The sequence below is a fragment of the Sphaerodactylus townsendi genome, linkage group LG04, assembly GCF_021028975.2.
Source record: "Sphaerodactylus townsendi isolate TG3544 linkage group LG04, MPM_Stown_v2.3, whole genome shotgun sequence".
NCBI classification, from domain to species: domain Eukaryota; kingdom Metazoa; phylum Chordata; class Lepidosauria; order Squamata; family Sphaerodactylidae; genus Sphaerodactylus; species Sphaerodactylus townsendi.
The window spans coordinates 54,929,559-54,957,478 of NC_059428.1; the positions used below are offsets into that span (position 1 = coordinate 54,929,559).

The window sequence follows — 27,920 nt, forward strand, 5'->3', positions numbered from 1 at the left end:
CTTAGGATGGTGCCTAATAAACGCCCCCTTCCCAGTACATACAATGGATTTGATCATAGATCTCATGTGATTTTAGTCTCTCTAATTCCCACAGCCATGTAAGGTTTTCCTCAATAGAATACAGTGCACCTCAGGATGGGATCATATTGTTTGCTTTGTCTGAATATGTGATTTCAGGGAATGTTTTGTTTGTACAAGGTTATCTTGTTAATTAACATTTGTAAAAGCAGCCATGAAATTCTAATTGCTTGATCTATAATTACTCCTTGTTTTATTTACCTTTTCTGTTAATATTTGAAATAAGAAAAAAGCAAACTTAAAATAAATAAGTTCTTTATTTGCAAAATAGATTGTCATGCTCCTTTTGAGATGACACTAATGTACATCAACTCAGTAAAACCTTCCCTTTAAAGAACTAGCTGCTTCTACGCCCAGGTATCTGTGCTCAATGGCTTTTAACTTGGTAACTCATGCTTTATCTTCATCCTAAATTTTCAGACAAGGTGAAACATTTAATAATGTCTCTTAAATATAAATTCTCCTTAATGCCAGCTTGAGTTGTTACACAGTTACACAGTGATGTCATAGAAGCTAAATTACATATATCAGGATTAGATGTATGTGGAAATATCATACCTTGATCTCGGAGTCTGACAAAGCGCACATTAGTGGTGATTTGAGCATAAGCCTTTCTATTCTAATCTCAGAATCCCACCACTGGTAATAAATATTTTGAATATTGATTGGGTTTTGCAGAGAACTATTCTTTAGTCATCAGTATGGTAGACCAGTGTGCACTTTGTTTTGGCATGTTTTTTAAAAAAATCTGTTCTTTTTTCAGAGACAGTACCTTACACAGCATTAACAAACTATTACAGTGGATCAATGCATTCTTTCTGTTTTGCTGAGAGGTCTACTATATTGCTGCATAATTGCCAATAGAGAAATTGTTCTAAAATAAAAATGCTTACATTAAACAAAATTAATTACTTCTGTTAGATATATTGTTCCTTTTTAATTCTACTAGAGCTGTGTAAAGGACACCCTAGGGAATACATGCATGCCTCTACATAACATTTTGCAAGAGGAATCCAGGGGTACTAAGGATGTAATTATAAATTTAATAAGATCCTATGATGGTATAATACAGGTGGTAACTGACTAATCATTAATTCGTCAAAGTACACGTGGGGGCAAATCCCTTGGGATGATCTTTTTTCCTGTGCAAATCTTATTTAAATTAAAGAGTTCCATTTTTTTAAGTACCAAGACTTTCTTGCTCAATATGTATAAAGATAAAGTTCTTTATTTTCAAAATAGATTGTAAAGTTCTGGATTTTGCTGCTTATTTCTAAGGAAATAAAGGAAATAGGAAGAACTGGGATGATTTTTTTTCTTTCTGTAAGTTATTCATCCTGTGCTCACCACATGAGAGTAACCATCACATGGCATGGAATTTAAGTGGTACTAAAATGGTTGCTGTAATGTTTCTGAATATATGGAATATAGTGGTTCGTGTGCCTTTATCTATGCAGGTATGACATTACAGGTGATATTAAATCATGGAATAGTAAGCTACAATACATATTGCTGATGTTTTAAAGTGCCTCTGGCCACCCAGTCGGACTCCGTTTCGCTTGCATTCAAAGAAAGACATTGCCCTTTTCAAATTACCTCCAAATGACAAAATGAGCTTCCTCAACTTTAAAACTTTGTTCCCTTAATAATCATTTCTATTTCATGATTCACTTGATCCATCTCTTTTGGAGTTGATTTGGAATGCTGGATTCCTGGACACACATACTACCATTATGCTTTCATTCTACTGGCTCTACACGGAGCTGAGATTTCTGTAACTGCACCGACTCCGATGGATTAACTCACATTGCCACCACACTTTTTAGCAGACAATATTTAAGCAAAGGCATTTGCTGGAAGAAAGAAAGATTTAGCTGAATCTGTAAACAGAGCACAGTGGTTTGGGACTGTCTTTTGGACAATAAGAATGTACACATTAATTTGAGTGCCTCTTCTGGAAAAGGGGGAGTTACAGCAAGTAAAATATGGATACTAGATATTATCCAAGAAGAGCCAGCTTGTGAAGTTTAATAAAACCATCATACATAATTTTCTGAGTCATTTGTCCCAGTGCTTGGTAACCAAAGCATAAAAACCCTAAGAAGAGCCTTGCTGAATCAAAACGGTGGTTCAGCTAGTCCAGCATCTTGTTTCACACAGTGGCTGAACAGTTGTCCAACTAGCAGGGCATAGAGGCCGAAGTCTCTTAATACGGTTTATGGTTTATTAGATTTGTATGCCACCATCCCCCGAAGGACTCAGGGCGGTGAACAACACTGCAATAGCAATACAGTAATCATAATAATAGGCAACAAACATCAAAGAACATACTATCAACAACATGAAATAAATGTCAATCATATTACAATTAAACATTCTAACTACAATAAATATAACCTTTCAAACATAGGGTTATAACAAAAGCATCAACATCATATCAAAATGTTATATAAACCAAGACATCAATAATCATAACATCATGGAATAACAGAGCAACATTTTAACATTTCAACAACATCAACATCATAACATCCCTAGCAACATAAACAAAACATAATAAGTAGATGGCGACTTTCTCTTTCCAGAATACTCTACAAGTATCAACCCAGAAACTAACCCCACCCCCCGTCACTACAGTTGTGTTAGCACAGGAAGCCTAGTTTACTAACAGAAGCACATTCTACCAAACTAACTTACACCCAAGCTAAATTAAACTGACTCTAACACTGGCTGAATGCTATAATGTAAACACTACATTATGGAGTTTACAATATGGAAACAATATGGAGGTTCCCTTTGCTTACCACTGCTAGTAGCCATTGATGGAGCTATCCAGAATCTGTCTAACTTTTTAAATTTGTCTAGGACAGTGGTGGCAAACCTACGGCACTCCAGATGTTCATGAACTACAATTGCATGGCAGGGGCTGATGGGAACTGTAGTCCATGAACATTTGGAGTGCCGTAGGTTCATGGACTACAATTGCATGGCAGGGGCTGATGGGAATTGTAGTCCATGAACATTTGGCGTGTCGTAGGTTCGCCACCATGGATCTAGGATCATGACCATCACTACCTTTACTAAGAGTGAATTCCATAATTTAATTACTTATTGAGTAAAGTATTAACTTGTTTCTGTCCTGCACCACTGAGTACCCCTAAGTTCCAGTATTATGGGAGTGGGGGAAATTCAAGTTTCTTCAAGTTTAGTAGTCCATAAGCCATACTCTATAGATAATTTTAAGGAAAAAATCACAATAAAACAGAAGTTTGCCACATCAACAATGCAGCTTTTAGAGGCTGCTCAGAAATAATCCTAATTTTTGAATATCAGGGGTGGCCAAGTACTTTAGTAGCCATGTGGGAGGGAAGGAGAAAAAGCTTCTCTATCCACTTTCTGTACCCCATACATAATTTTACAAATCTCTCTCATGCCCCCCTTAACCTATTCTATTTTTTTCTATATTATAAATTCCAAGAATCTTCAGCCTTTCCTTTTAGGAAAGTTGTTTCATTCTCTTAATCATCCTGATTACCATCTTCTCTACTTTTTCCATGTCTAAAGTATCATTTTTGAGGCATGGCAACCAGAACTGTACACAATATTCCAAATGTTGGTGTACTGTTCCTTTATACAAGACCACTGCAATATTTGCTGTTTTTTCTCAATCCCTCTCTCCATTGTGGAATTTCCCCTTTTACTGCTGCTGCACAGAATCAACATTTTCATTGAGCTATCCAGTATAAAACTTTCTTTCCATTTTGGTTTCAGTCAGTTCAGAACCCATCAGCATTTATTTAAAGTTAAGGGATTTTTGTTCCAGTGAACATCAGTGTGCACTTAATTCCTTACACCGAACTTCATTTGCTATATTGTTAACCTATTCACCCAATTTAGATAGAGCCTCCTGTAGCTCTTCAAAATCCACTTTGGTTTTCATGATCCTAAATAATTTGGTATCATCTGCAAACTTTGCCACTACTCTACTCAACATTAATACTAAACCATCTGACTTTCAAAGAGGACTTATTAACTGGAAGAGAAGATTTATGTACAAATTAGTTAAAGACTAGTAAGGCTGTTCAGTACTGGCCAAAAACAGTAAGTTATTTGCTTGCAGCCTGTTTGGAACTGTTAAAAGGCAGTTCTTTTAGTATTCCAAACTAGGTAAGGGCTGACCATGTTGTGCAAATTTTACAACTTATGTTTATAGGTAGACCCACTTCCAGATAACTGTACCCTAGCACCTGCTAAATGCCTTGAAGAAAGAGGGCAATTTCCCCCACTCAGTTGGAGAGAGGGCAAGTAGTTGCTGCCAGGTCCATTAATAAATAATGTTTTTGTGCCAAAAAGTACTATATAAATATCATATAGAAATGATTAACATATATATTCTAATAGAGGTACTCGTCACCCAAGTTACATCTTCCTCAGGACCCTTGTCATTTCAGTTTTTCAAAGTGGAAAGCTTAAGTGTTAAAGGGCGAAAGTAGATGTGACTACCACACGAGGATGATACCACCATGGTAAAGTCATTTTAAAATGTTGCAAACAGTTCAATGGGACTGAGGAGCTTGGTCTCCCCCTCCCCTCCCCACTGCACATGCCTTATCAAGTGCCAGAACTGCTGCTCCATTGCTCTAGAAAAGGTGTGCATGTGGGAGGGAGGAGGGAATAAGATCACTGGACTGTGGATCCTTGAAGCGTTACTAAATAGTGCTACAATGAGTGGGCCTAAGGAGTAGACCCTAAAAGAACAGTGCTAATCAGGTTTACTCAGAATCCTACTAAGGTCTATTCAGTGGGGCTTCCTAAAAACAGTTGGTGGGAACCAGAAGAAATCTTGGCAAGCACCATGGCACCCACAGGTGCCATGTTGCGGACGCCTGATGTAAGAGTTCATAATGAAAATAAATCTGCACAGTGTGACCAGATGCATAAAAGGGAGATGTTTCTGTAAATCTTATAATGCGCCCCCCCCAAAAAAAAACAAATTGGGGAAAACAACAGAGATTAACCCCTCCAAAGATAATGATGTGTGTTCCTATCAGTTGCCTAGCAACCTCGTACAACCACACATTATGAAAAATATGTGAAATGGGAGAGGATAGGAATAGAAAGCAGTAAAGGGAAAGGGGAGGAAAAAAGCAAGCAACAGTGACCAGGGTGGAGGAAAGGGACAATCACTGACCAGAAAGTTCCAGGGAGAAAGTAAGTGATGTTGGTTTTTTGATAGGGTGAACAAGAGAAGAGGAAACTACCAGTGGTGTCAATGTGTGCTTTCCCTTCCCTCACAAGGTCTTGCATGTCCCTCTCTTGAGATTCTAAATTGTCATAGTAATTAGGTGGATCATTACTACATACCTCTGGGAGAAGCTCATGGTGTTGCTCTTACTCAAGAGCCTCCATTCTCATTGTTTGAACAAATAGAAAGGTATTTATTTATTTATTTATTTATTTATTGATTGATTGATTGATTGATTGATTGATTGATTGATTGATTGATTGATTTTTATACCGCCCCATCCCTGAAGGGCTCTGGGCGGTGTACAACACAAAAGAACGACATAGTCAATTAAAACATTTCATGATGACAAGCTATTAAAGACAGTTCTTTGGCAGAGGTCAAGAGAAACTTAGATCTCTCAGAGTCCTTCTGTTGTTTTGTATTTAGCGTACAAGGAATCTAGTGGAGAAGCTGTTCTCAGTATTTTGGGAAATAGATGAAATGAGAAATGGCAATGATTGAGTGTCTTTAAACAACATGATTTGTTTTAATTTGCTGTTCTGTTCTTTGGATATAAGATTTTCCAATTCTAGGTTGTGTTAGTGATCACCAGGGAAACAAATGCTGCCAAAAATGGTCCTTCAGTAGTTGAGTGAATAGCACTCCATTTGTTGGGTATAGAACTATTTACTACCCAGGCTTCTCCTCTCACAGTATGCTTTTGGCAGATATTATAATAAGTCTGTGACATGGAAGGGATCTCTGTCTGTGGAAAGACAGTTTTGGGCAGCATCACTGTGGCAACTGTAATATATTCGGTCCCTAAAAACATTCTCAGACTAGGCTTTGGCCATTACTGTACAAGTCAGTATAGGAGATGTTCATGTTCTGTCTGCTGATTTCAATTGTTTTCATTGTGATTTGAAAGAAGGTGATAAATAGTTAAACCATTGCACATTGCAATTTTGTAGTCTATTCGTTGGATAGGACTATGCATTTTGGATTCTCTTCCTCCTCCTTTTAGTCTAGTAGCATTTAATAATACAGGACGTATACCGGTAGATTAAGTCATGTATTGTGAGTTCTCCCATTCCTTCTATACTTCATCAGCTATTATCTGTGGTGTGGGGAAACACACAGTGTAACAATATCGTATTGAATATTTTGTATGCATATGTTTTACTGGAGGAGACATGAAACAAGATGCAGGAGTGCTGGTTATTCTATTTGTTTAGTGTCTTATTTTAATGTGTTTTTTGTTTTGTTTTTTGTTTTTATATCTAGGTAGTGATACGAAGCCAAACTGGAGAGATTCTTTATCGCATTTCTCCTTGGGCAAGATATGTAGCTCGTCAAGGTACCAATGTGACTTATGACTGGATACACTGGGAGCCACCAATCCCATACAGAGTAAGCTAATCTTAAAAATTTAGATGTATGGCAGGAAAGGCGGTGGAGACTTTAGCATTTAGTAATTCAAAACATACATACAGACATATACTTAGAGGAGTAAGCTTTGACACCTTGGTAATTCAAAGTTAATAATTCAAAACACATGCACATACATATACTTTGAGGAGTAAACTTTGACAACTTAGAAATATTCCACACTTTAGTAATCTACTCTTAGGTCCAGTGTGAGGAATGACTTAAAGGGGATGGAGAAAAGAATGACATAGGTGCACTAGATTGGAGAAAATTAGACTGCAACTTTAATGATTACAAGTTTCTCAGGGTTTGGTGCAGTGTAGGATAAAGTGCAGATGACAGTCCAACTGCTAATAGCAAACCCCCACCCCCACACACACCTGTTGGGGATAACCAAAGAAAGAGATCTAGTCTTGGGACTGGCTACAAAGAAGTTGGTGTACCACCATCTTGGGGATGAGGTCAGTATGCCAGCACTGAAGGTAGCATTCATGTACATCCCCCAAGAGCCTTTCTTTTTAGGGTCATGCAGACTCTGAGCTCTACATACCATTTACTCTGCCCCAATCCTGCAACTTACTTCTCATGGGCTGTGAATTCAACTATACCAGGGGTCTGCAACCTGTGGCTCTCCAGATGTTCATGAACTACAATTCCCATCAGCCCTTGACAGCATGGCCAATTGGCCATGCTGTTAGGGGCTGATGGGAATTGTAATTCATGAACATCTGGAGAGCCACAGGTTGCAGACCCCTGAACTATACCATTCTGCCTGTACTGTACAATGTGGAGCTGACTGCCAAAGTTCAACAATATAGTTGGAAGGAGCTTCTCCTTAGGCATTTTGTAATGAGTAACTAATTCCCTCTCTGCCTTTCAAAGCAACTCTTACTGCTGTGGAACAAAAAACCCCACCTCCACAATTTTATCGCTGGGCAGCAGCTGGCTTTGTTTGCTAGACCTCAAGACATAATCCACTCCAACAAACCTAATCTTCCATCTCTCAGGTATAACAGACAGTCAGGTGACTTGTATGCTGGGCTTCTTCACTTGGGCTCGTTCCGCACATGCAAAATAATGCACTTTCAAACTGCTTTCAGTGCTCTTTGAAGCTGTGCGGAATGGCAAAATCCACTTGCAAACAGATGTGAAAGTGGTTTGAAAACACATTGTTTTGCGTGTGCGGAAGGGGCCTTGGATTTTGGGGGATCTCCTCACAGCATTTCCTCACTGGGGTTGTGGGGGATGGTGCCTGCCAGGAGAAATAGATGGAAGGAATGCTGGCTCACATCTCTGAATGCTCAGTCTGCCTCTATCTCCCTTCTTTTAAACTTGTGGTATGGACTAAACTGAAGCCTGGCCATCAGGTCTGCAGGCCTGCTGCCTGACGTATAGCTGGCCAAATGAGGGCTGACCGCATCAAGCAGCATTAGAGCCACCAGTCTGAGCCAATGCTGGGCACAGTTGTCCAGGGACTTTTGCTCCCTCCTCCTCCCAACCACAATCTTTGTCCTAGCTAAAGGCTATGAGTAGACTTTATATGTAGACATTGCTGACTTTTATCTGTCCCTGGCAATTACAATTTAGCTATTATGCAAAACATAGAATATTATTTCATGGTGTTATTTCTGTACTGCTATATATTCTAATCAGTCCAACCTTCGGATTTAATGGTAGATATTAATGGTATTCCTCCCCTTTTACACATCCCCAATAAAAAGCACTTTAAGTAATAATAGTCGTTATGGATAACAGTAATGAAATTGACAAACTCCATTCTTTGTTTTTAATGCACCAGTTTTTAACCTTGAGCTTCCCAGAAGCTTAACACAGCTTGTTCAGTGAGAAGGGTGAAAATGGTGGGTGGTGCCACCATTGCTTTTCCCATGAAGTTTGCAGCCATTTAGGAGCATTGTGTATGTTTCAGGGTACACAGTTCAGTTTGAACAGGACAGTGGAGAGTCCAGTATCATTTGTGAATTGAGAATGCACATTACCTTGTACCACAAAATACTTTGCAACATAATAGGACAAAGTAATATGGAAAAGATTCTCTGACAGGAGAGAACATAGTTTTAAAGTAACAAGAAATGGATCACATTGAAACATTGCAGTTTATGAACCTCTCTGAGGGACGGTAAAACATCCCGAGATGCAAACAAAATATGTGAATGCTTTGACTTCTGGCTGGCTGCAAAGACTGCCATGTCCAAAGCGAATTTGTGAAGGAGAGTTACACAGGCTGCATCAATTTGAAGTCTAGTGTATTTCTTACCTTCCCAGTTTTGTCATATTATGTGCTACTCTAGCATTTACCTAAAAGTGAGTGTGCTGGTTGAGATTTTAACTTGGCTTACCAATTCTTGTCTAATATATCTGAGAGCTTCTCAGATTTTATTCCCAAACCATTTCCCATTGTATAGCGGAGGCATCCTGTTCCTAAGAAGCCTAAAAGCTTAAGGATCTATGAATCTCATGTGGGAATTGCGTCCCCTGAAGGGAAAATAGCTTCATATAAGAACTTCACACACAATGTACTTCCGAAAGTCAAGGATCTTGGTAAGTAATATCTGAGGCTTCTTCCGAGATAAATTTTTAATGCTGTGCTTTTATTAGAACTAGTCATTTCAAGAGTCTCTGAATTGTCTCCATTTTGATATTGAATGCACTGTAGCCGTTCATTTTAGTATACTGAATATTCTTTTCCAATGAAGTAATGGTCTTACTTTAAATATGAAATAATGCCCTTACTTTAAATTTTTTAAAAGGCCATGAAGACCACTTGTGGACCAGAGGTTTTTGTTTTTTTAGTTTTTAGATCGTTTGTGGTGTACAATATCTAGAAATAGAGTTCCTGGTTGTGATGGAATTACATCACATAGTTGCTGCAAAGTCACAAAAAAAATATCAAATACTTTTATATGTGTGTTTTTGAGTCTCAGATAGAAAGGAGGTTATATAATATTTAGTAATAATCGTATGGAATGCTTTTGTGTTTACGCCTGTATACACGCACAATACATAAAAGGGGCTATGTAGTTTCCTGTGTCCACATCCTAACTGTAGACAGAGTTTTAAAACAATTCCTTTGAAAGTTCTAGATTTGAGTCCTGTGACACATTAGAAACCAACAAAATTATTGGGGTATAAAGTTTTGAGAGTCAGAGTTTTGACTTCCAAGAGCTTATATTGCGAAACTCTTGACTACCCTCTGAAACTATCTTCTGGAAGCATTTCTTACTTGTACAATATTAAAATACAAGTGTGACACTCATAAAAACTTGCAGGGATCACTTCATTTTCTATGTATTTTCTTTACCTTCTCCACACTTTTCCTTTTTTGCTCCTCTTGGCATGCTTCATTCTTTCTTTCTCATTTCCAACCAATCTTTCTTTTATCTCCCTCCCCAGTTTTCAGCTTTATTTATTATTATTTACTTCATTTATACCCCACTTCCTTCACAATGGGGACACAAACAGTATACATCTTCCTCCTCCCCTCCATTTTATTTTCACACTAACACTGAGTGATCGATAGGGCTGAGTTTGCCTAGGTTACACAGCAAACCTCCATAGAGTGAGGAGGTAGGAACAGAATATCTCCGATCCTAGTACAACAGTCTGGGGTGCACTGGTTGTCAACGTTCCCATCTTTCTTTCTCCTGGCAGTCTCTTTCTAGGAAAAGTTTGACAAAACTGAAAAATATGCTAGATAATATTTCAGGTGATTTGTGTGGTGGCACTGCTGGACCCAGCCAAGTTGTACAAGTAATGTGGAGGTTGCTGTTGGGCCCAGTAGAGTTGTGTGAGGCATCACATATTCTGTATCCACTACACCTGAGTGAGTTGCACAGATTCCATTGTAGCTAGTAGCCCAGTGGTTACAGCAGGGCCTGATCCAATGAGTCCTCCCTCCAGGGCAAGAGGTGGACTTGGATATCCCCGGATATATCCTTGGAGAGGGCTGATCCCCTCCCTGCAACTTACTGGCACAAACCAGGGTTTGAAGGTTGACAATATTGTTACGGTTGCCTAGCAACCCTACAGTTGCCAATTAGATCTCTCTTCTGCTTCTATTATTTTGGGACATTTTAACTCAGTGCTAAAAAGAAACTATGCATGTGTCAAATAAAACGTAAAGATTTGTCATAGTTGAAAAAATGGTATATCCTATGGACAAAAACGATGCTGAGAACTATATAATTAGTTGTAAAATGACTATAATGTTCTGGTGTAATGCAATCCCATCTATGTTTACATAGAAGTAAGTCTCAGGATTTAGTAAGTTTGTGATTGCAGCCTACAAAAACAATCCTTTGCAGGGCTACATACAAGATAGCCCCATATTATTCAATTACTTACTCCCAGGAACGTGGGTTTTTTTTAAAGGATTCCTGCTTAAGTAATTGAGCAGATGACCTTCGTCTCTTGGTTCTTATTTTAATTTAATGACAAACTGTAAGAAAAATGGCATTATTGCTAGGTGAAATAAACAATGTTAAACATTTGTTGTTGAACAGGTTAAATGACAAGCCAACAATTTTAGTTAAAACTGAGAGAAATTGTGGCCTCTACAGACTATCAAACATATCTGAAGGTTATCCTTTGGCAGTAATCCTTGCATGGTGGCTGAAGGGGCATTTATTTGCTGACATAAAAGTTAGCTTAGTAAAAGATTTGCTTTAAGTGCTGTGGTTTCATCATTAAACTGTTCTTTTCCCTTCAGATTTCTTTCATTTAATATCACAGAGGAACATTTTGGGTTGGATAAGGGACAAAAAGAAAGGTTCTCCTTTTCTTTTGGTCCTGAGCGCCTTCAGTGTGCTTCAAAGTAAAATTCCATTGCTTTAATGTTAGTTCTTTTAGAGAGATTCCTTCAGGGAAATGAATTTGGAGAAAAATATGTTAACGATTAGATAGAAATGGAATATCTTTGAAACATTAAGGGAAGCACAAGATTTTCGCTTGTGTGTAGTTAGAAGTCATTTATCCCCCCCTCCCCCTTTACGATCAACATTGTAAATATCAAAAGTGCAGTTGAAGTTCAGGACATGCAGATTGGCATAGTTAATATTCTGAAGTCAAATTAAGATTATATTTGCATATCAGTATCACTTCTTAAAAGGCCAATATTTCAGTAGACCTAGGGGATCACTTGAGAAATTGATCTTCCCAGTTTGGTTGGGGAAGGCATTCTTCCTGCAAGCTTTTCAGGAAGAATAATATATTGTCTAAATTATACTTTTTACTAAATGAAGCATTACCCACTCCCACCCACATATAAGCAATAATTAGTAATTAGGACAAGAAAGAAAGAAAGAAAGAAAGAAAGAAAGAAAGAAAGAAAGAAAGAAAGAAAGAAAGAAAGAAAGAAAGAAAGACATTTTTGCTGACTTTTCCATGTTCTCTTTTAAATACAGGCTATAACTGCATTCAATTGATGGCTATTATGGAACATGCGTATTATGCCTCTTTTGGTTATCAGGTCACAAGTTTTTTTGCAGCCTCAAGGTATGTTATAAGTTATCATTTAAATGGTTTTGCCTTTTTTCCTAAAGTTTTGTTTTACCTTTCCCTATCCTGGTCTCAAATAGCAAACTGCCTGAAAGTTTTAACAGCCAAAATTGCATAGAAGGAATATTATGCCCTCCTTACAATCTATATGTGGACTTCCCTTTATATTGTAGATTTTAGACTATAACAGGCGCTATACCAGGTGTTCAGGCGCTGTTTTTCAGCTCTGAAATTTCTCTCATTCATTCTGTGTTTCTACAGTCCTGAGATAACTGTATCTCATTCTGAATTTAAGATTTTGACACTACTGCACACACCTAGAAACATGTATATCAACTGAGATAAACATAGCTGCTTCTTCTGTTTTCTTCTTTTCCCTTCCTAATCTGTTCCTGTGTCCTAATTTAGGTGAATTGTACACCACCAAGCAGATTTTGTTGGGATTTTATACTAGTTTTCATTATAGAGCTCTCGACTATTGTATTATATAAGTTTCCTTTAATGGATTTCATGTTAAGACCTATTGATTGCAGAACTTTAAACAGTACAGTAATGCAGTGGAAAGAAGGTAGAGCAAAGCAGTTCCCGTGGTGCCAATATGATGTTTAAAGGGTATCTTAGGAGCTCGGTTTCTTTGTAATCAGCTGTTTCTGAACTATTAATACAGTGATCATTCATTTTATCACCTGAGAATACTTGTTTCTGCTCTCCTAAGACCCATTATTCTGTATATGTGTACTATTGTAACCCTTGCAGTGTGAGTTGCATGATAAGTTGTGTGCAAAGTTTTTAAAATATCAACTTTGACCTTTCCTTTGTGAAACGTACTCAACCAGTTTTTTTCTTCATCACTGAAAGGAGGCATGTAATGGAAGAACATACATATTTCTATAGATCATTAATTGACAGACGAACCTTTCGATTTTTGTTTGGATAGAACCACATGCTAGTCACTTGGAGAACTTCAGTACCCTATATTAAAGTGTATTTCATGTAAAAAAAGGGGGGGGGGAGAAGACTGCAGCAAGGCATATTAGAGGGACCTTAGGGCATGGAAGGGAACCCTTTGTTTTGTAAATAAATACATCAATATCCATCTGTCTAGTCCCCTAAAACTGGAAGGGGACTTTATTGCTTTGGGTGACTATTAGCAACAGGGAGAGGTGCTCAGGCATGAGTCCTTATTAATCTGAATTTATATGCTCATTTTCCTAAGACATTTACATACCTTTTTCACACACTAGATTAATGTCAACTAAAAGAACAATTGTCCTTGCTTAAAGGATTCCATAAGAAGTCCAGTTTTTCTTAAAGAAGATGCATGTTTCAGCCTGTTCTTTTAGTCTGATAAGGCCAGGGCCAGATAAGTAGGGGTATTCATTGGCCTCCGATCCTGGGTTGAGTAGTCCTGGCTAGTAGGACCGTTTAGGGACTATCCATGGCCAATACTGCTCCTGCAGCTCTAGCTAATGGTGTCACCATCTCTTCTGACTGGGATGCTGCTACTCCTCCATATCAGGATCATTCTCTTTCAGGGTTGGTTTATCCTGTTGGATTCTGCCAGTTTCCATGGTTTTCCGTAGTCTCTGTGATAGATGGGGAGTGGGGCTCTGGGTAGATTGGTTCAGCCTCTGGGAGGCTGCTGTCAGTGTCCAGAGTCATGCTGAGCAACAGCTTGGTGACAACACAGGATAGATTTAAGAATTTCTTGAGTTATTTTTAATATTAGAGCTTAAATATAAAGCAGCATTCACTTTTAAATAAAGTACTTTGTTCCTCTATTCTATGCAGGGAAGTACAGTGGAACCTCGGTTTTCATTGCCTTCGGTTTTCATCAGTTTCGGTTTTCATTGATTTTTTCAGTGAAAAATTTGTCTCGGTTTTCATTAATTTGCCTCGGTTTTCATCAATTTGCAGTAAGGTGCAGGGGTTTGTGGAGAAAAATCACCCGGACAAAGCTGTTGCAGGCCGTGTCTGCAACTTGTTTAATGACAATGTCTTGTCCCATTTCAGACAAATCTTAAAGAGGCATCAGAAACAGACCTCTTGGGACAGCTTTCTGGTGCGACATTGGTCCACTGGCTCTGAAGCTGGTCCTAGTGTTATTGTTTGTTACTGTTTTCAGCATTAAACACTATTCACCAAAAATGTGTTTTTGGTATGTTTTTTGGAGTGCCTAGAATGGATTAATTGGATTTACATTGATTCCTATGGAAAAGCTTGCCTCAGTTTTCATCGGTTTCGGTTTTCATTGATTGTTTTTGGACGGATTACCAACGAAAACCGAGGTTCCACTGTATTCCTTAAGCATATTCATAGTGTCATAGTTTGTGTCGTAGTCTGTTTCTTCTTTGCATTTATAATCAAGAGTATCTTGTTACATCATTAACATTTTAGATCAGGGTTTTTGTCTTTGCCATCAGGTATGTGTGTGGGCTTGGCCTGCCACTTTTTAAAAAGCTTAATGGCATTTCTAGATTCTTTCAATAATACATTTTAGTTAAACATCTTATGTCACTGCAGTAGAGGAAACTCAAAATGAACCAGTCAATTCAAAGTTCATTTGTTTGGTTGCTCAATATGGATTAGGATATAATTTCCTTCAGAAATGACTGAGAAGTGATGCTAGTTAAAATTTGTCTTTTAAAAATTTGTTTCTTTGGCGGGAGTACAGTTTTTCATAGCCATCCTCAACCTCTCATGCTGTATATAGACTTTAGTTTTTTGTAGATTTATTTATGGTCCATCTTTCTCACTCATTCTCAAGTAGGATTATACAGATCTGAGGCACGATGAGTTTATTTGCCTAAGGCTATCTGGCAAGCCTCTTTTTCAAACAAGCTTTTCTTTTTTGTCAGACCTCTGTCTCAAAAGTATGTAGTGTATCAACATACTACATAAGTAGCGTAATTGCTATTGGTCCATCTAATCTAGCATTGTATCCTCTGTGACAGCTTTTGTAGATCATAGGAAGAAGTCCTATGCCTTGCTACCTAAGATCCTCTAATTAGAGATATAAAATATATTATGAGTTAGAGCCTATGACTTATCTCTTGCTATGGGTCTTTTGTCATCCCATGTTTGCCCTTTTATTAGTAAATATAATAGAAATATGTACTGTTATAATATTAGGAATATTTCTTGCATTTGTAATTTGAAATATTTGTACATTTTAGCCGTTATGGACCACCAGATGATTTGAAGGAACTCATTGATGTTGCCCATTCAATGGGGATTGTGGTCCTGTTGGATGTTGTACATAGTCACGCATCAAGCAATTCAGAAGATGGTCTGAACAAATTTGATGGCACAGATTCAGCTTTTTTCCACTCTGGTCCTAGAGGAACACATTCACTTTGGGACAGTCGGCTTTTTGACTATGGCAAGTACGTATAAGTATTCTTGGAGGTGCTTTTCTATTTGTGTATTTGTGTGTGTGTGCAAGTGCGCGCGCGCATGTGCCTAACAGTTGCTTAATCACATATTTTCATTTTCTTCAAGATCATTTTTGCTGAATTTCATTGTTGCTGCTGAATGCAGTTTGTGAAGTTCGATTTGTGTATGTATTTTGATGCATCCCTTTTCCTTTACACTCATAGTCCCGGCCCACACAATCTCACTTGTTGAAAGCTTGTTGAAAAAGCTTGTTTAAAAAAGATTTGAACAGGATGTGTTCTCTCCTCTTCTTTTTTTTAGGGTCACAGCCACCCCTCATCCCTTTGTAAACAGAGGGAAGGGATGAGACAATTAATGTCAGGAACAGCTCACTACAAGAGTCAGCCAAGCAGCTGCTTGGAGCACTAAAATTTGAGGAAGGCAGCAGCATAGTGGAACTTGATGGGCCTGGTTTTACCTAGTTCCACATCTTTTGCTGTTTCCAGGAAGTTTTGCTTTACTCCTGAGTTCTAGTGTGCCGCTGCAAAGATAAGGTGGAGGGGGCATTTCTGTGTACTCTTCTGCATAAAGGATAATCAATTACCAGCCACAGCATTTGACATGGGAAAGTGATGGAACCTATGATATATATTACAGTGAGGGGGAAGGGGAGCTTTGTCAGGCTCACCTTCTCTCTGGTAGCACAGGCTGGGTTAGCAACAGCCAGTCATCTTCCTCTCTACCCACATCTCTACTGCCCCATGGAAGAAGGCAAGCTCTAGCAGTTCTGACACTGGAACTTATTTTCCTCTCTATCACACACAGGCGAGAAAGGCAATAGATTACCATTGTATCACAGACTTACTTGGGTGACAAATGTCATGATCTGGTCTTGTATGATAGCTGGAGGTGGGTGCAGATAGGTTTTCTCTGGGGATATAATGGGCCTTTGTTACTGTCATGTTAAATTATGTTGTTTTGAAATTAGAATGCATCAGGACAGTCATACTGTTGGCAAAACAATACATTTAATACATTTAAAATATGTTTATGGTATAATGCAGATTCTATTTGGCACCAGCATGTTTGAGGTTTCAAAAATGTTTCAGCAGTTCGTCTGGAAATATAAAATTCTGCGCAATAGTCAGGTAACTCTCATGCTGCAGAATGGGAAACTGGAGCAAAATATAGTACTATCGATTTCTTGCAATTCTCACTTTTGCTGCTGGTGTGTTTGTATGCTCATATTCTTGAAGTGGGGCTATATTAGTCCATGTATGGCTTATCCACCTGTGCTTTCCTTGATGAGCTCTGATGATTTTTGAGAAACAAAACAAACTTATGATCTGTGAATCTCAACCTTTAAAAATCCTGATATTATTATGGTACATACGAAGTAATTTGTTTGCACACAGTTATGTATATGTATGTGTAATGCCACATACACATATGTCATGTTTTGTTGCTTGTACACTGCAACAAACAATTTAGTTAATATATCTTTTTAATTGTAGAATGGTGCTGTCTTTTTTAAAAAATGAGAGGAAGGTATTTTGGGACATGTGTAGGAACACCAGTGGCATGCTGTTGTTTTAATTAATTCTTCCTCTCCAAAAAGTTAGTCCTGCACATATGGTTTATAATATATTCAAATGAGAGACACTACAGAAGAATGACTTTAATTTTTAATAAACATTCTTGCCAGTTGAAACTTTTTCCCCTTTTTGCTTTTAAATTTAAATTGATATGACAGAATAAGAGACTTTAAGCCACAGATGCTCCTTTAGTTAGAAAATTTTCAGTAACATATAATTTCCCTTGAAGGATCCAGTTTCCTTTATTATCTACAATCAAACACAGCTGTGTGCAAAATCTTTAAAATGGAACTAGGAAAAATCCCAAGATTGTATGGTAATTAAGATATGTACTGTTACATTTATGAGGGATACCATAAATAATTGTTAGTTTTCCTACAGTTTTATTGGAATGGTATAAAACATATTAATGTGGTCACTCATAAGGCCATACAAATTGTCTTTGATTTGGTCTAGCAAAACACCTCTTAGTCATTACTCAGTTCTGACCCAAATCTATGTTTACCTCTTATAGTGACATCCCAGCCTTATCTGCATTTGAAAATATAGTACATAAAAGAGATGGATAAAGCAGAGCAATCCCTACAGAAGCAATTGTTGAAGCATAATATTTCTTGGGCACATTGCCAGATTATACAGGACCCAACTAAAAATCAGTCTTTAAAATTCAAACCTGCTGATAAAGGAGGTGCTTTAGGGGTCATGGATACTTTAAAGGAAATTGATGGTCTAACAGGGAATTTTATCTTTCTTTAGAACAAGACCCCACATCCAATGGTTATACAATAAGCCAACCTCAGTTTCTTATTAAAGAATATCCCAGAACCCTGCTGTTTTATTGTCTCCCCAAAATCCACAACAGGGCTCACCCCCCGCACACCCTGAGTGCCCAGTTGTTTCTAGTGTAGAGTCAGTGTTGGAGCCCTTGGCACAATGCATAGATTTTTACTTGCAACCATTTTCAAAAGCATCCCATACATCAGGGACTCCACTGACTATTAATAAAAATAGAGGGTTTAACCATTCCTCAAGGAACATCCTTAATGACTTTAGATGTGTCAGCTTTATAAACTAATATCCAACATGACAAGGCACAACAGGTGATGGGTTAACTGTCTCCCTAAAATTTTCCAGTAATAGTTTGTCATTGACTGACTTCCCTGACAACACTCAGGACACTTTCTTTGACTTGTGGAATTGCATAGTGGAACACTGTGACAGCTGAGTGCATCGGCAAAGAAACCTGCAGAGATGTGCAGTTGGCACCCATTATGGGATAGGTGCAGAATGGGTGATAGAGCAGAATCCAGGATGAAACTGTGCAGCTGTGTTTTTTTCCTAGGACAGTTGGAATTGGGGTTTCATGTGGGATGCTTCATGTTGGAGAGTAGAATGTTAGTATCTGTTAAGCTGAGAAAGCAGGTTTTGACTGAACTATATGAAACTCACAGTTCCAGAATTAAAGTTGTGACCTGTGGATCGGTTTGGGGCCAGGCTTGGGTTACCATACCTGTTATCAATAAACTAATCTGGCACCTCCTGCTTCACCAACCCATCCCTGGGAATGATCAGATAAACTCTGGATGCGATTGCGTGCTGATTTTATAGGCCTAGTTCGAAATAAAATGCTGATTATAGTAATAGATGCTTACACAAAACGATTGGAGGTATGAATAATGCCTTCAGTCACTGCTGAGGCTACATTGTGACAATTCAGACAAATCTTTGCCTGAAGTTTCGATTACACACAGTTCCCTACCTTTTACAGGGGCCACCTTTTGGGATCTTATGGAACATTATAGTATTGGACACATACCCACTGTTACCCGAAGTGGTGGAAAGTCTCTCCCTTTTTGTGTGGGGAAATTAAGTGGAGCAGAATCTTGGCATTTCAAAAGGCCAGGCAATGTGGGGTCTTGATGTGAGAGACAGCTGTTGTATAGAAATACACAGGAGAGTGGATAACAGTAACAGTTTTTATTAAGGGATAAAAATGGAGGTACACAAGCACACAAGAAAAACAGCGAACACACACACAGTCCTAGGATATAGACAGTTGTGAGGAGACAGATCTGGAATAGATAAGGAATAAATGGGGAGGGGCAAGTAAAGTTACAGTCACCTGAACTTGGAGGAGAATTGTCTGATGAACAGAACTGAGCAACCCATGCTTAACTGTGAAACATTATCACAGAGAGCTGCTTAAAGATACTGAACACTGTCTATTAGGGGAGTGGGCTTCTCATTGGGAAAAATGGACCCTCACGTTTATGCAGAGTGATCCTAAATCTCCCTAGACAAAGGGATTTCCGGCCCTTCCTGGGAAGGACATTAACCTTAATGGTGGGTCATCAGTTTAATGGGTTGAGACATCAGCTTGGTATGTCCAGGCCTGGGAAGTTAGCTAAAAAGGGGGATGTATTGTCGAAGGCTTTCACGGCTGGATTCAACTGGTTGTTTCCATGCTGTGTGGCCATGGTCTGGTCGATCTTGTTCCTAATGTTTTACTTGCATCTGTGGCTGGCATCTTCAAAGGCGTTTCACAGAGGGAAGTCTGTTATACACTGTCCAGTGAGAAGGGAATGTTTTAATGGAGTATATATTGTCCATGTCCCAGGATGGGAAACCAATCAGTAAGTGTTTGGGTGAAACTTGCTATGCAAAGGTGTGGTTGATAATATTGTATTGCGGGTGGCGTTTTTAACATTTGCATTCCCTTAGCAGCAATGGTCTTAGTGAATGCATACCCTGTGTCTGGGTGGAGTCCATTGCCCATGAACCTAGCATGCCCTTGGCCTTTGATTCTGGTGTTTTTAATTACTGGTAGCCAAGTTTTGTTAATTCTCAGAGTCTCTTCCTTCTTGTTGAAGTTTTCTTGGTGTTTATGGATTTCAGTGGCCTCCCTGTGTAGTCTGACATAGTAACCTTCAGAATTTTCCATAATTTCAGTGTTTTCAAATAGAATGTTATGTCCAGTTTTGTTTAGAGCATGTTCTACTGCTGCAGATTTTTCAGGATGGTTAAACTGACAGTGTCTTTCATGCTCCTTAATACGAGCCTGAATGCTGCGTTTTGTAGTTCCAATGTAGACTTTTCCACAGCTGCAGGGTTTGTGATAAACTTCTGTAGAAGTCAGGGGGTCTCTCTTGTCCTTTGCTGAGTGTAATATCTGCTGTATTTTTCTGGTAGGTTTGAAGATTTTTTGTAAGTAATATTTTTTCATCAGTTTCCCTATTTGATCTGTGATTCCTTTGAGGTATGGTAGAAATAATTTTCCTGTGGGGGGCTGTTTCTCCTCAGTCCTGTGGGTTTCTCTTGGTCTTAAAGTTCTTCTGATTTCTGTTGTGGCTGTTCCAGGACAGATATTTAAGGTGTTTAGGACAGATATTTAAGAGACAACTTACTCATATCTGCAGGACATCATGGAAGTAAACAGCAAGTGAATTGATGGCAGAAGCAGGGCAGGGTGAGCGAGAAAACTGGGGAGATGGTGGTGCCCTGGAGACAACTGAGGAAGAGCCAGTTTCATCACAGGGGTGTCAGAAGCAGATGCACAGGACCCCGATATATCAGAAATGACTAGTGAGCAGGAGCCCCAGGGCAATGTGGGTTAAGATCTGTCACAAACAAACTCAGAAATGACTAGTCCTCAGTGGTGGCGAGAGTAACCACCAGGGAGATTAACACTATATATTAAGTGTAGAAGAAGAGTGATGTTATATTGTGGGAATCTGTAAATTTGGTGATGTTCATACTGTTGTGGATTTTCCAGACTGTGGTAGTTTTAGCTCCTAATTCCTGCATCTTTGGCTAGCATCTTCAAAGGCATATCATGGTAAGATGTGTTTCTTTGTGCCATTGAAAGAAACACATCTTACCAGGGAATGCCTCTGAAGAAACCAGCAACAGATGCTAAAACCACCAGACTACAGCCCAAAAACCCAGCAACAGCCTGTTTATCCAGCCGCAAAAGCCTTCAACAATACATTGCTAGTGTTCCCTTTTTTGTATTTTATGTTATATTAACAATCCTTTAAGGGGTAAAAAGCCTTTTCTTTAGTTTCATTTTTCACCTGTTTGCTGGCTGTAGCTGGTTATGGTCCAGCAGGACCCTGACGAGCACCTGCCTTTTTAAAAATAAAGTTCTGAACTTTTCTGATACAAGGCATTGTGGAGTTACTACATGTATCATTCAGATTCCAGAGGGGTGGCCTTGTTAGTCTTATGTAACAAAATAAGCAGTAGCCTTGTTGCACTTTAAAGGCTAATAAGTGTTTAGTATAATCTTCTATCTTCTAGAGCCCATTTTGTTTTTCTGATGCTATAATTTATGCAGTGGTCCACTTCTTTATGTGACAGGTGTAGCAACCTTCAGAACATTATGGGACACATATGTATTATCTCAAGTTGATGGAAGAATCATGCAGTTGCTTCTTGAGTTGGATGTTTAAAGTACAAATGGGCTGACAGTAGAATGTGCTTTTAGAATTCTGATTATCTAGAAATCCTAGAGGGCTGAATCTAATCTTTTCAGAAGCAGCATGAAAGCTCTTCTGTTTGGCCAAGAGATTCCTAGGGGTGTTATGAGATGTACTGTAAGATAAGAAGGGAGAATTATTAGAAATTGCCTATCCCCACTCTTGTGCTAACAGAACATATTCCCGTGGTAGGACAAAAACTGATCCTCAAGGATAGTGATGTCTGTTGATGCTATCTCCCATTTGTCGTCCCTATAGTTGATGCTAAGATTTTCCATAGCCCCAGAATATTTTCTTTCAGAGAAGAGAGAGGGCAGGAAAAATATATCCTGTGAACTCCAGGTTTTCAGTGATAAACTGGGCAATTTTTTTTGCCATAGCTTTATATTTAAAGGTATTTTGTGCTAGCGAAGAAGAAGAAGAGTTTGGATTTATATCCTTCCCTTTCTCTCCTGTAAGGAGACTCAATGGGGCTTACTTTCCCTTCCCCCTCACAACAAACACCCTTCGATGTGGGTGGGGCTGAGAGAGCTCCGAAGAACTGTGACTAGCCCAGGGTCACCCAGCTGGCATGTGTTGGAGTGCACAAGCTAATCTGATTCACCAGATAAGCCTCCACAGCTCAAGTGGCAGAGTGGGGAATCAAACCCGGTTCTCTAGATTAGAGTGAACCTTCTCTTAACCACTACACCCACCGGTGCAATCCCCTGGGAGAGGCCGGATGCACCGCAGCAGGGAAGCGGGTGGAGGGCTCGGTTGGGTGCTGTGGTGCCCATCCGAGCCCCACCCCTGAGTGCATATGGGGTCTGGGGGTGCCCAGAACGAGTGTAGTCTCCAGACGCCACTTTCCCCCCACATGCATCTAGTGGTATTAGATAGTGGTATTAGATAGTGAGGAGCAGCAGTGGCGTAGGAGGTTAAGAGCTCATGTATCTAATCTGGAGGAACCGGGTTTGATTCCCTGCTCTGCCGCTTGAGCTGTGGAGGCTTATCTGGGGAATTCAGATTAGCCTGTACACTCCCACACATGCCAGCTGGGTGACCTTGGGCTAGTCACAGCTTCTCGGAGCTCTCTCAGCCCCATCCACCTCACAGGGTGTTTGTTGTGAAGGGAGAAGGGCAAGGAGATTGTAAGCCCCTTTGAGTCTCCTACAGGAGATAAAGGGGGGATATAAATCCAAACTCTTATTATTATTATTATTTGAAGCTTCAGCCAGTATACCCAACATATCAGTACATGACCAACATGCATCATGGGGGAGTAGAAGCAAGAACTCGTGTGATGCTCTCCCCTACTCCTGAAAAAGTAAAGATGATAGTGCATGATTATGGTAGAAAGTGCACTGCTATCACCAAGTAGACAAACTTTTTGTAGATTCTTCCCCTCCACTGAAAAATGTCCCTGCTCATTTTCTGGCTAAACACAAGGGAACAAAATGGAAGCATTTTGGCTTGAACTTAATTTCATTTAAAATTAATAATTACTAAAAGGCAATATATGTTTCTTATCTGAGAAGAACTGAAGAATTTTTTTTTTCTGTAGGACATTTTTAAAAATTTTATGCTGCAAATGCACAAATGAACATAGCTTTGTATTTATTGATCACAAGCACCTGAGCCAATTTTTGTTGACTTGAGTTTAAAGTACTAAAAAATGCTATTTTTTATAAGAGGGAAACCTTTGGGTTAGTCTGCTTTTCTATTCTGTTCACCTCCAATGTACTCCTGAATCAATTTTAAATCATTATTAAGATACACCATCTTACCAAGCTGTTCAAAAGACTGTCTCTCAAGTCAATAGATCTTTTTAACTTCCACTAAATGTATTTCATTTTCAGTATCCACAAAAGAACAAAACCTGACTTGAAAAGCACAGCCCTTTATTCATAATTGAAGAATGCCTGAACCACATTGTCTGAATCCAAATTAGTGTCTGAAGATTTCCAGTTTTAGTGTGGAGAAAATCTAATAAATCAGGAATCTAACTCAGAATTAATAATTTTTGGAAAGGTGTTATTTTGAGGTTTTTTATGTGTCTTGAAATTTGAAATTAACTTTTGGATTCCAAATCCTCAGCTGTTTAGAATATGTACAGTAATAGTAATAGCTTCACCATTGTTGCTTGGCTTTCCTGAAATAAAGTACCGTATATACTCACGTATAAGTCGATCTGCATATAAATCGAGGCACCTAATTTTGCCTTGAAGAATTGGGAAACCTTATTGACTTGCATATAAGTCGAGGGTGGGAAAGGTCCATGGAAAGGTGGAGCGCTGAGCTGGCAAAGGAGCTGCAGTTGGGGGAAAGGAGCACCCCAGAAGCCTTTGGGAGGCTTTTGAAGAAGGGGCGAGGTGGGTCTGGGGAGAGGGAATAAGCTAGAGGCCCTGGAGGGTGAACGGGATTGGAGGTGGTGGAGGAAAAGGCAGAGGAGAATGAGGCACAGAAAGCGGCTGAAAGGGGGCGGCAGGGAAGAAGGCAGGAGACAGCAAAGCAGAGAAAGCAGTCACTAACTCACCCATTTTTTTCTTTCCCCCGGCAGGCTGTAAGACTTGGTTCAGAGAAGCTGCCTGTTGGGCAGCCTGTCTCTGTATTTTCTTAAAGGGGTGATGCTCCAAAGGTTGCTTAAGCAATCTTTGGAGCATTGCCCTTTTAAGAAAACCATAGAGACAGGCTGCCCAACAGGCATCTTCTCTGAACCAAGTCTTACGGGAAAAGGAAAAAAGGGTGAGTTAGTGAGGGGGCCTGCCAGCCGGTAGGAGAGAGCGAAGCAGAAAACTAAGCACAGAAAGTGGCTGAAAGAGGGGCGGCAGAGAAGAAGGCAGGACAGAGTGAAGAAAGGACAGGGGGAACACCACACAAGAATTACCGGTAAGTGGGACCCGTATTTAATCAAAGGGGGCATTTTTCAGCCTAAAAAAAGGCTGAAAACCTCGACTTATGCGCGAGTATATACAGTAATGCTTTTTTTTCTTTAGGTAGTTTTGGCAAATGCCTGACCTGCAGTAATCTAGTCCAATGCTTTGCTTTATTCGTCTGTTTGTTTGTATCTCTCTTTTTGGTGGTGTAGTTATAAAAATAATAAAATAAAGTTGTGACCCTTGTAATAAATTGTGTTCGTTGAAAGAAATTTTGTACCCCCAGTATTTTGAGGGGCTGGCAAAAAAATATTAAAACGCAAAGACTGCTTTGAAACCTAGAAGAAAATGTCACCATCTAGTCTTTATTTCTCATCTTTGCAGCCTCAACATGTTTTGAATGAATCCCCTTTTAAAACGATTCTCTGCCTGAAACATTTTAAACACAGCTACATTTTTTTTGGTCTCTTCAAGACATTTCCCATACCTCTCTGCAGTCCCTGGACTTTCTTCTTGGCTGCATTGTCTGTGCTCAATCTCTTAGTGTTGGAGTCCTTCTGTTGTTTGCCATTTTGGGAGGCTATTCTTCAATGGATGCAGCACAAAAGGTGCAGAGAATCACAGCAAGAAGCAGTGAAGCTCAGAAAGCAGGAATCAACAACGTACTAAAAAAAAGCTGTGTGTGTGTGTGAAAATCACAAAATGGCAGCCAGGAATCATTTTGAGGAGTGGGTGCAAACATCAACAGTGGTAACGGGTGACTGAAAATGTTTTGAGGGTTCGTGCAGAAAGGGCCACAGTATATCAAACTCAGGTCACCTGTTTGTACAATCTGATCCTAGCAGACAACATGATGTTATCCAACACTGAATAAAATACAGGACAATATATAGTTTGGGGGTGAAGAAGCTGGTAAAATATTTTTGGCAGGAAACCCCCACCCCCACCCCTTCAATAACATACTTCCACTGTCCTCTTATTGATTTTGGGATTAATTGGAGAATGTCTCCCCATAGTATACATCCTCAATACAACATTAAATTTACCTGTGAAAGGGGCCAAATCAGGGTTTCTTTATTGGCATGCCGGCATGGCACTATTTACTGATAGCCACTCTGGATATACATTGTGATAGTGTTCCTGTGGTACCATCTCCCCTGCTTTGTTAAACCTGATTATGACTTTTTTTCTGCCCTTTCTTCCCAAGGAGGAGAACTGAGATTGAACAAAACAGGAAAAATATTTTGGGGTGGGACAGTGGTGTAGCGCCAACAGGGCAGGGGAGGTGTGCTGCCCTGGGCGGAGCAGTTGCAGAGGCATGGCTGGGCCATGGAGGGGGCATGGCAGGGGCGTTTCAGAGTGGGGGTGGGCAGCGCCACAGCAGGAGCACGAGGCGTGTGTGTGCCCCAGACGCAGTTTCCCCTCTCTCTGCCTCTGGAGTGGGGGAGTAAACTGGTAATGTCCAGGACCAACTTTATACCACTGAATTGTATGTGTGTATACATAATTTTTAAAAAAGATTTAATAGTGGAGAGTCCCAAGTTCCCATCGGGGTTTTGAACCTTTGAGATGATCACTGCACCTTTGTGCTGCCAGCAGGCAAGGGCATGGCCAGGTCTGACCATACAGGGCAAAGCTGGTGGGAAGCACAAGTGTGGTCAGGTCACAGTCCAATAGGTCAAAGGAGGCGGTAGGCAAGGCGTAGTCAGGTCACAGTCCAATAGATCAAGGCACGGGAGAACCGAGGAGCATTCTAGGAATTAACAAAGAACCAGGCACACAGCCTGGGTTCCCTAGGAGGATCTGCAGGCTCCTCCACTTGTATGTCATCAGGCAGGGAAGGACTGGGCGTTTGCTCTGCTGCCTGGTCTTCCTCAGGAAAAGCCAACTCTGGCTTCACTGTGTCCTCAGGTTCTGCCTCAGAGTCCTCTGTGTCCTGGTAAATATCCAGGGGCTGGCTCATGACAACCATTTTAAAAACAGAGACCTCAGTCTGCCCAGTAACTTTCCAATCACCCAGAAAGACTGCATATGGTATCTCTATCCAAGTGCATCCTATTGCACTAAACCAGGGGTAGGGAACCTGCGGCTCTCCAGATGTTCAGGAACTACAATTCCCATCAGCCTCTGTCAGCACATGCTGACAGAGGCTGATGGGAATTGTAGTTCCTGAACATCTGGAGAGCCGCAGGTTCCCTACCCCTGCACTAAACAGTCCACTCTCACCTCAAGTGACTAGAGTCAGAACAGCATCCCTTCCCTGTTAAAGGAACCTCTAAACCCTATCTCGCTCCATTAAACAGTGCTTTCCCTTCTGTTCCCACCCCTGTCTCAGTGTTCCAAGGGCCTTGATCAGTTGTTTCTGATTTTCTCTGCAGACCACCAGGGTATAAAAGGGATTGGCCCATACTGGAAAAGGTTTGGCTTTCTCACAGTATGCTCTAATTTTGATTTCATACTATTAACATTTCAGCTGGGAAGTTCTCCGATTTCTTCTCTCAAACCTAAGGTGGTGGATAGAAGAGTATGGTTTTGATGGCTTTCGTTTTGATGGTGTTACGTCAATGCTATATCACCATCATGGAATTGGTAAGTCTGATTTGTTTTGTCCAAATTGTAATGTGACACTTTTTTAAAAAATTGCTGCCATTTTTTTTAAAAATGTGGGATATAACTTTACTTCTACATTTTCCTTAACTTCCTGTTGTTGTTTTTTGTCTTGCCAGGTGTAGGCTTTAGTGGAGACTACAGTGAATATTTTGGTATGCAGGTTGATGAAGATGCTTTGGCGTACCTAATGGTGGCAAATCACATGATAAATCTCTTACATCCAGAATGTACAACTATAGCTGAAGTAATTTTTTAGAATAAATTTTAATTCTTATTTTTAGTTATTCAGTTATTTCAAAGATTATTTTACTGAATCAATTATGATTATATGATTTTCTGTTTACATATCCTTGTGTACAGTCCAACCATCCTAAACAATAAATGGCTAAGGGAATGGAATGTCATGATAATGAATCCTCCACCAATGGGTTCCATCCCCTCCCATCCCCAGAGCAACAGCACCTTGGTGCCATTGTTCTGCAAGCTTCTGAGAACTGATAAAATCAGGCTATCCTGGGCCATTCAGATCAGGGCTATATCTTCCTACTAGGTTCTTTTTTGTTTTATTTGTTTGTTTTACAAAAACGGTGCTGGCTGACACTCATATGTAAAGCTGCACTGATTTCCACTAAATTCGGTCCCATGACTTGGGAAAGCCCCCACAAAAGGGTGCCAATATGCAGTACCAAGAAGTACTGCCACACACATGTACACAGAGTCACACACACACAGATTCCAAGCTTTGGTCCTACTCCACTGA

The 27,920-nt window shown here is 39.7% G+C and overlaps 1 protein-coding gene across 1 annotated transcript in view; it reads left to right on the forward strand.

The window, feature by feature from the left end:
* GBE1 (1,4-alpha-glucan branching enzyme 1) overlaps nucleotides 1-27,438 on the forward strand; it is a 120,474-nt gene extending 93,036 nt beyond the window's left edge. The window contains exons 5-10 of the mRNA XM_048494064.1: nucleotides 6,590-6,715; nucleotides 9,157-9,292; nucleotides 12,154-12,244; nucleotides 15,424-15,633; nucleotides 27,024-27,139; nucleotides 27,277-27,438. Coding sequence (XP_048350021.1) covers nucleotides 6,590-6,715; nucleotides 9,157-9,292; nucleotides 12,154-12,244; nucleotides 15,424-15,633; nucleotides 27,024-27,139; nucleotides 27,277-27,416 — 819 coding nt within the window. The 3' untranslated portion in view covers nucleotides 27,417-27,438. The remainder of the gene's footprint in view (nucleotides 1-6,589; nucleotides 6,716-9,156; nucleotides 9,293-12,153; nucleotides 12,245-15,423; nucleotides 15,634-27,023; nucleotides 27,140-27,276) is intronic.
* Nucleotides 27,439-27,920: the final 482 nt, after the last annotated feature.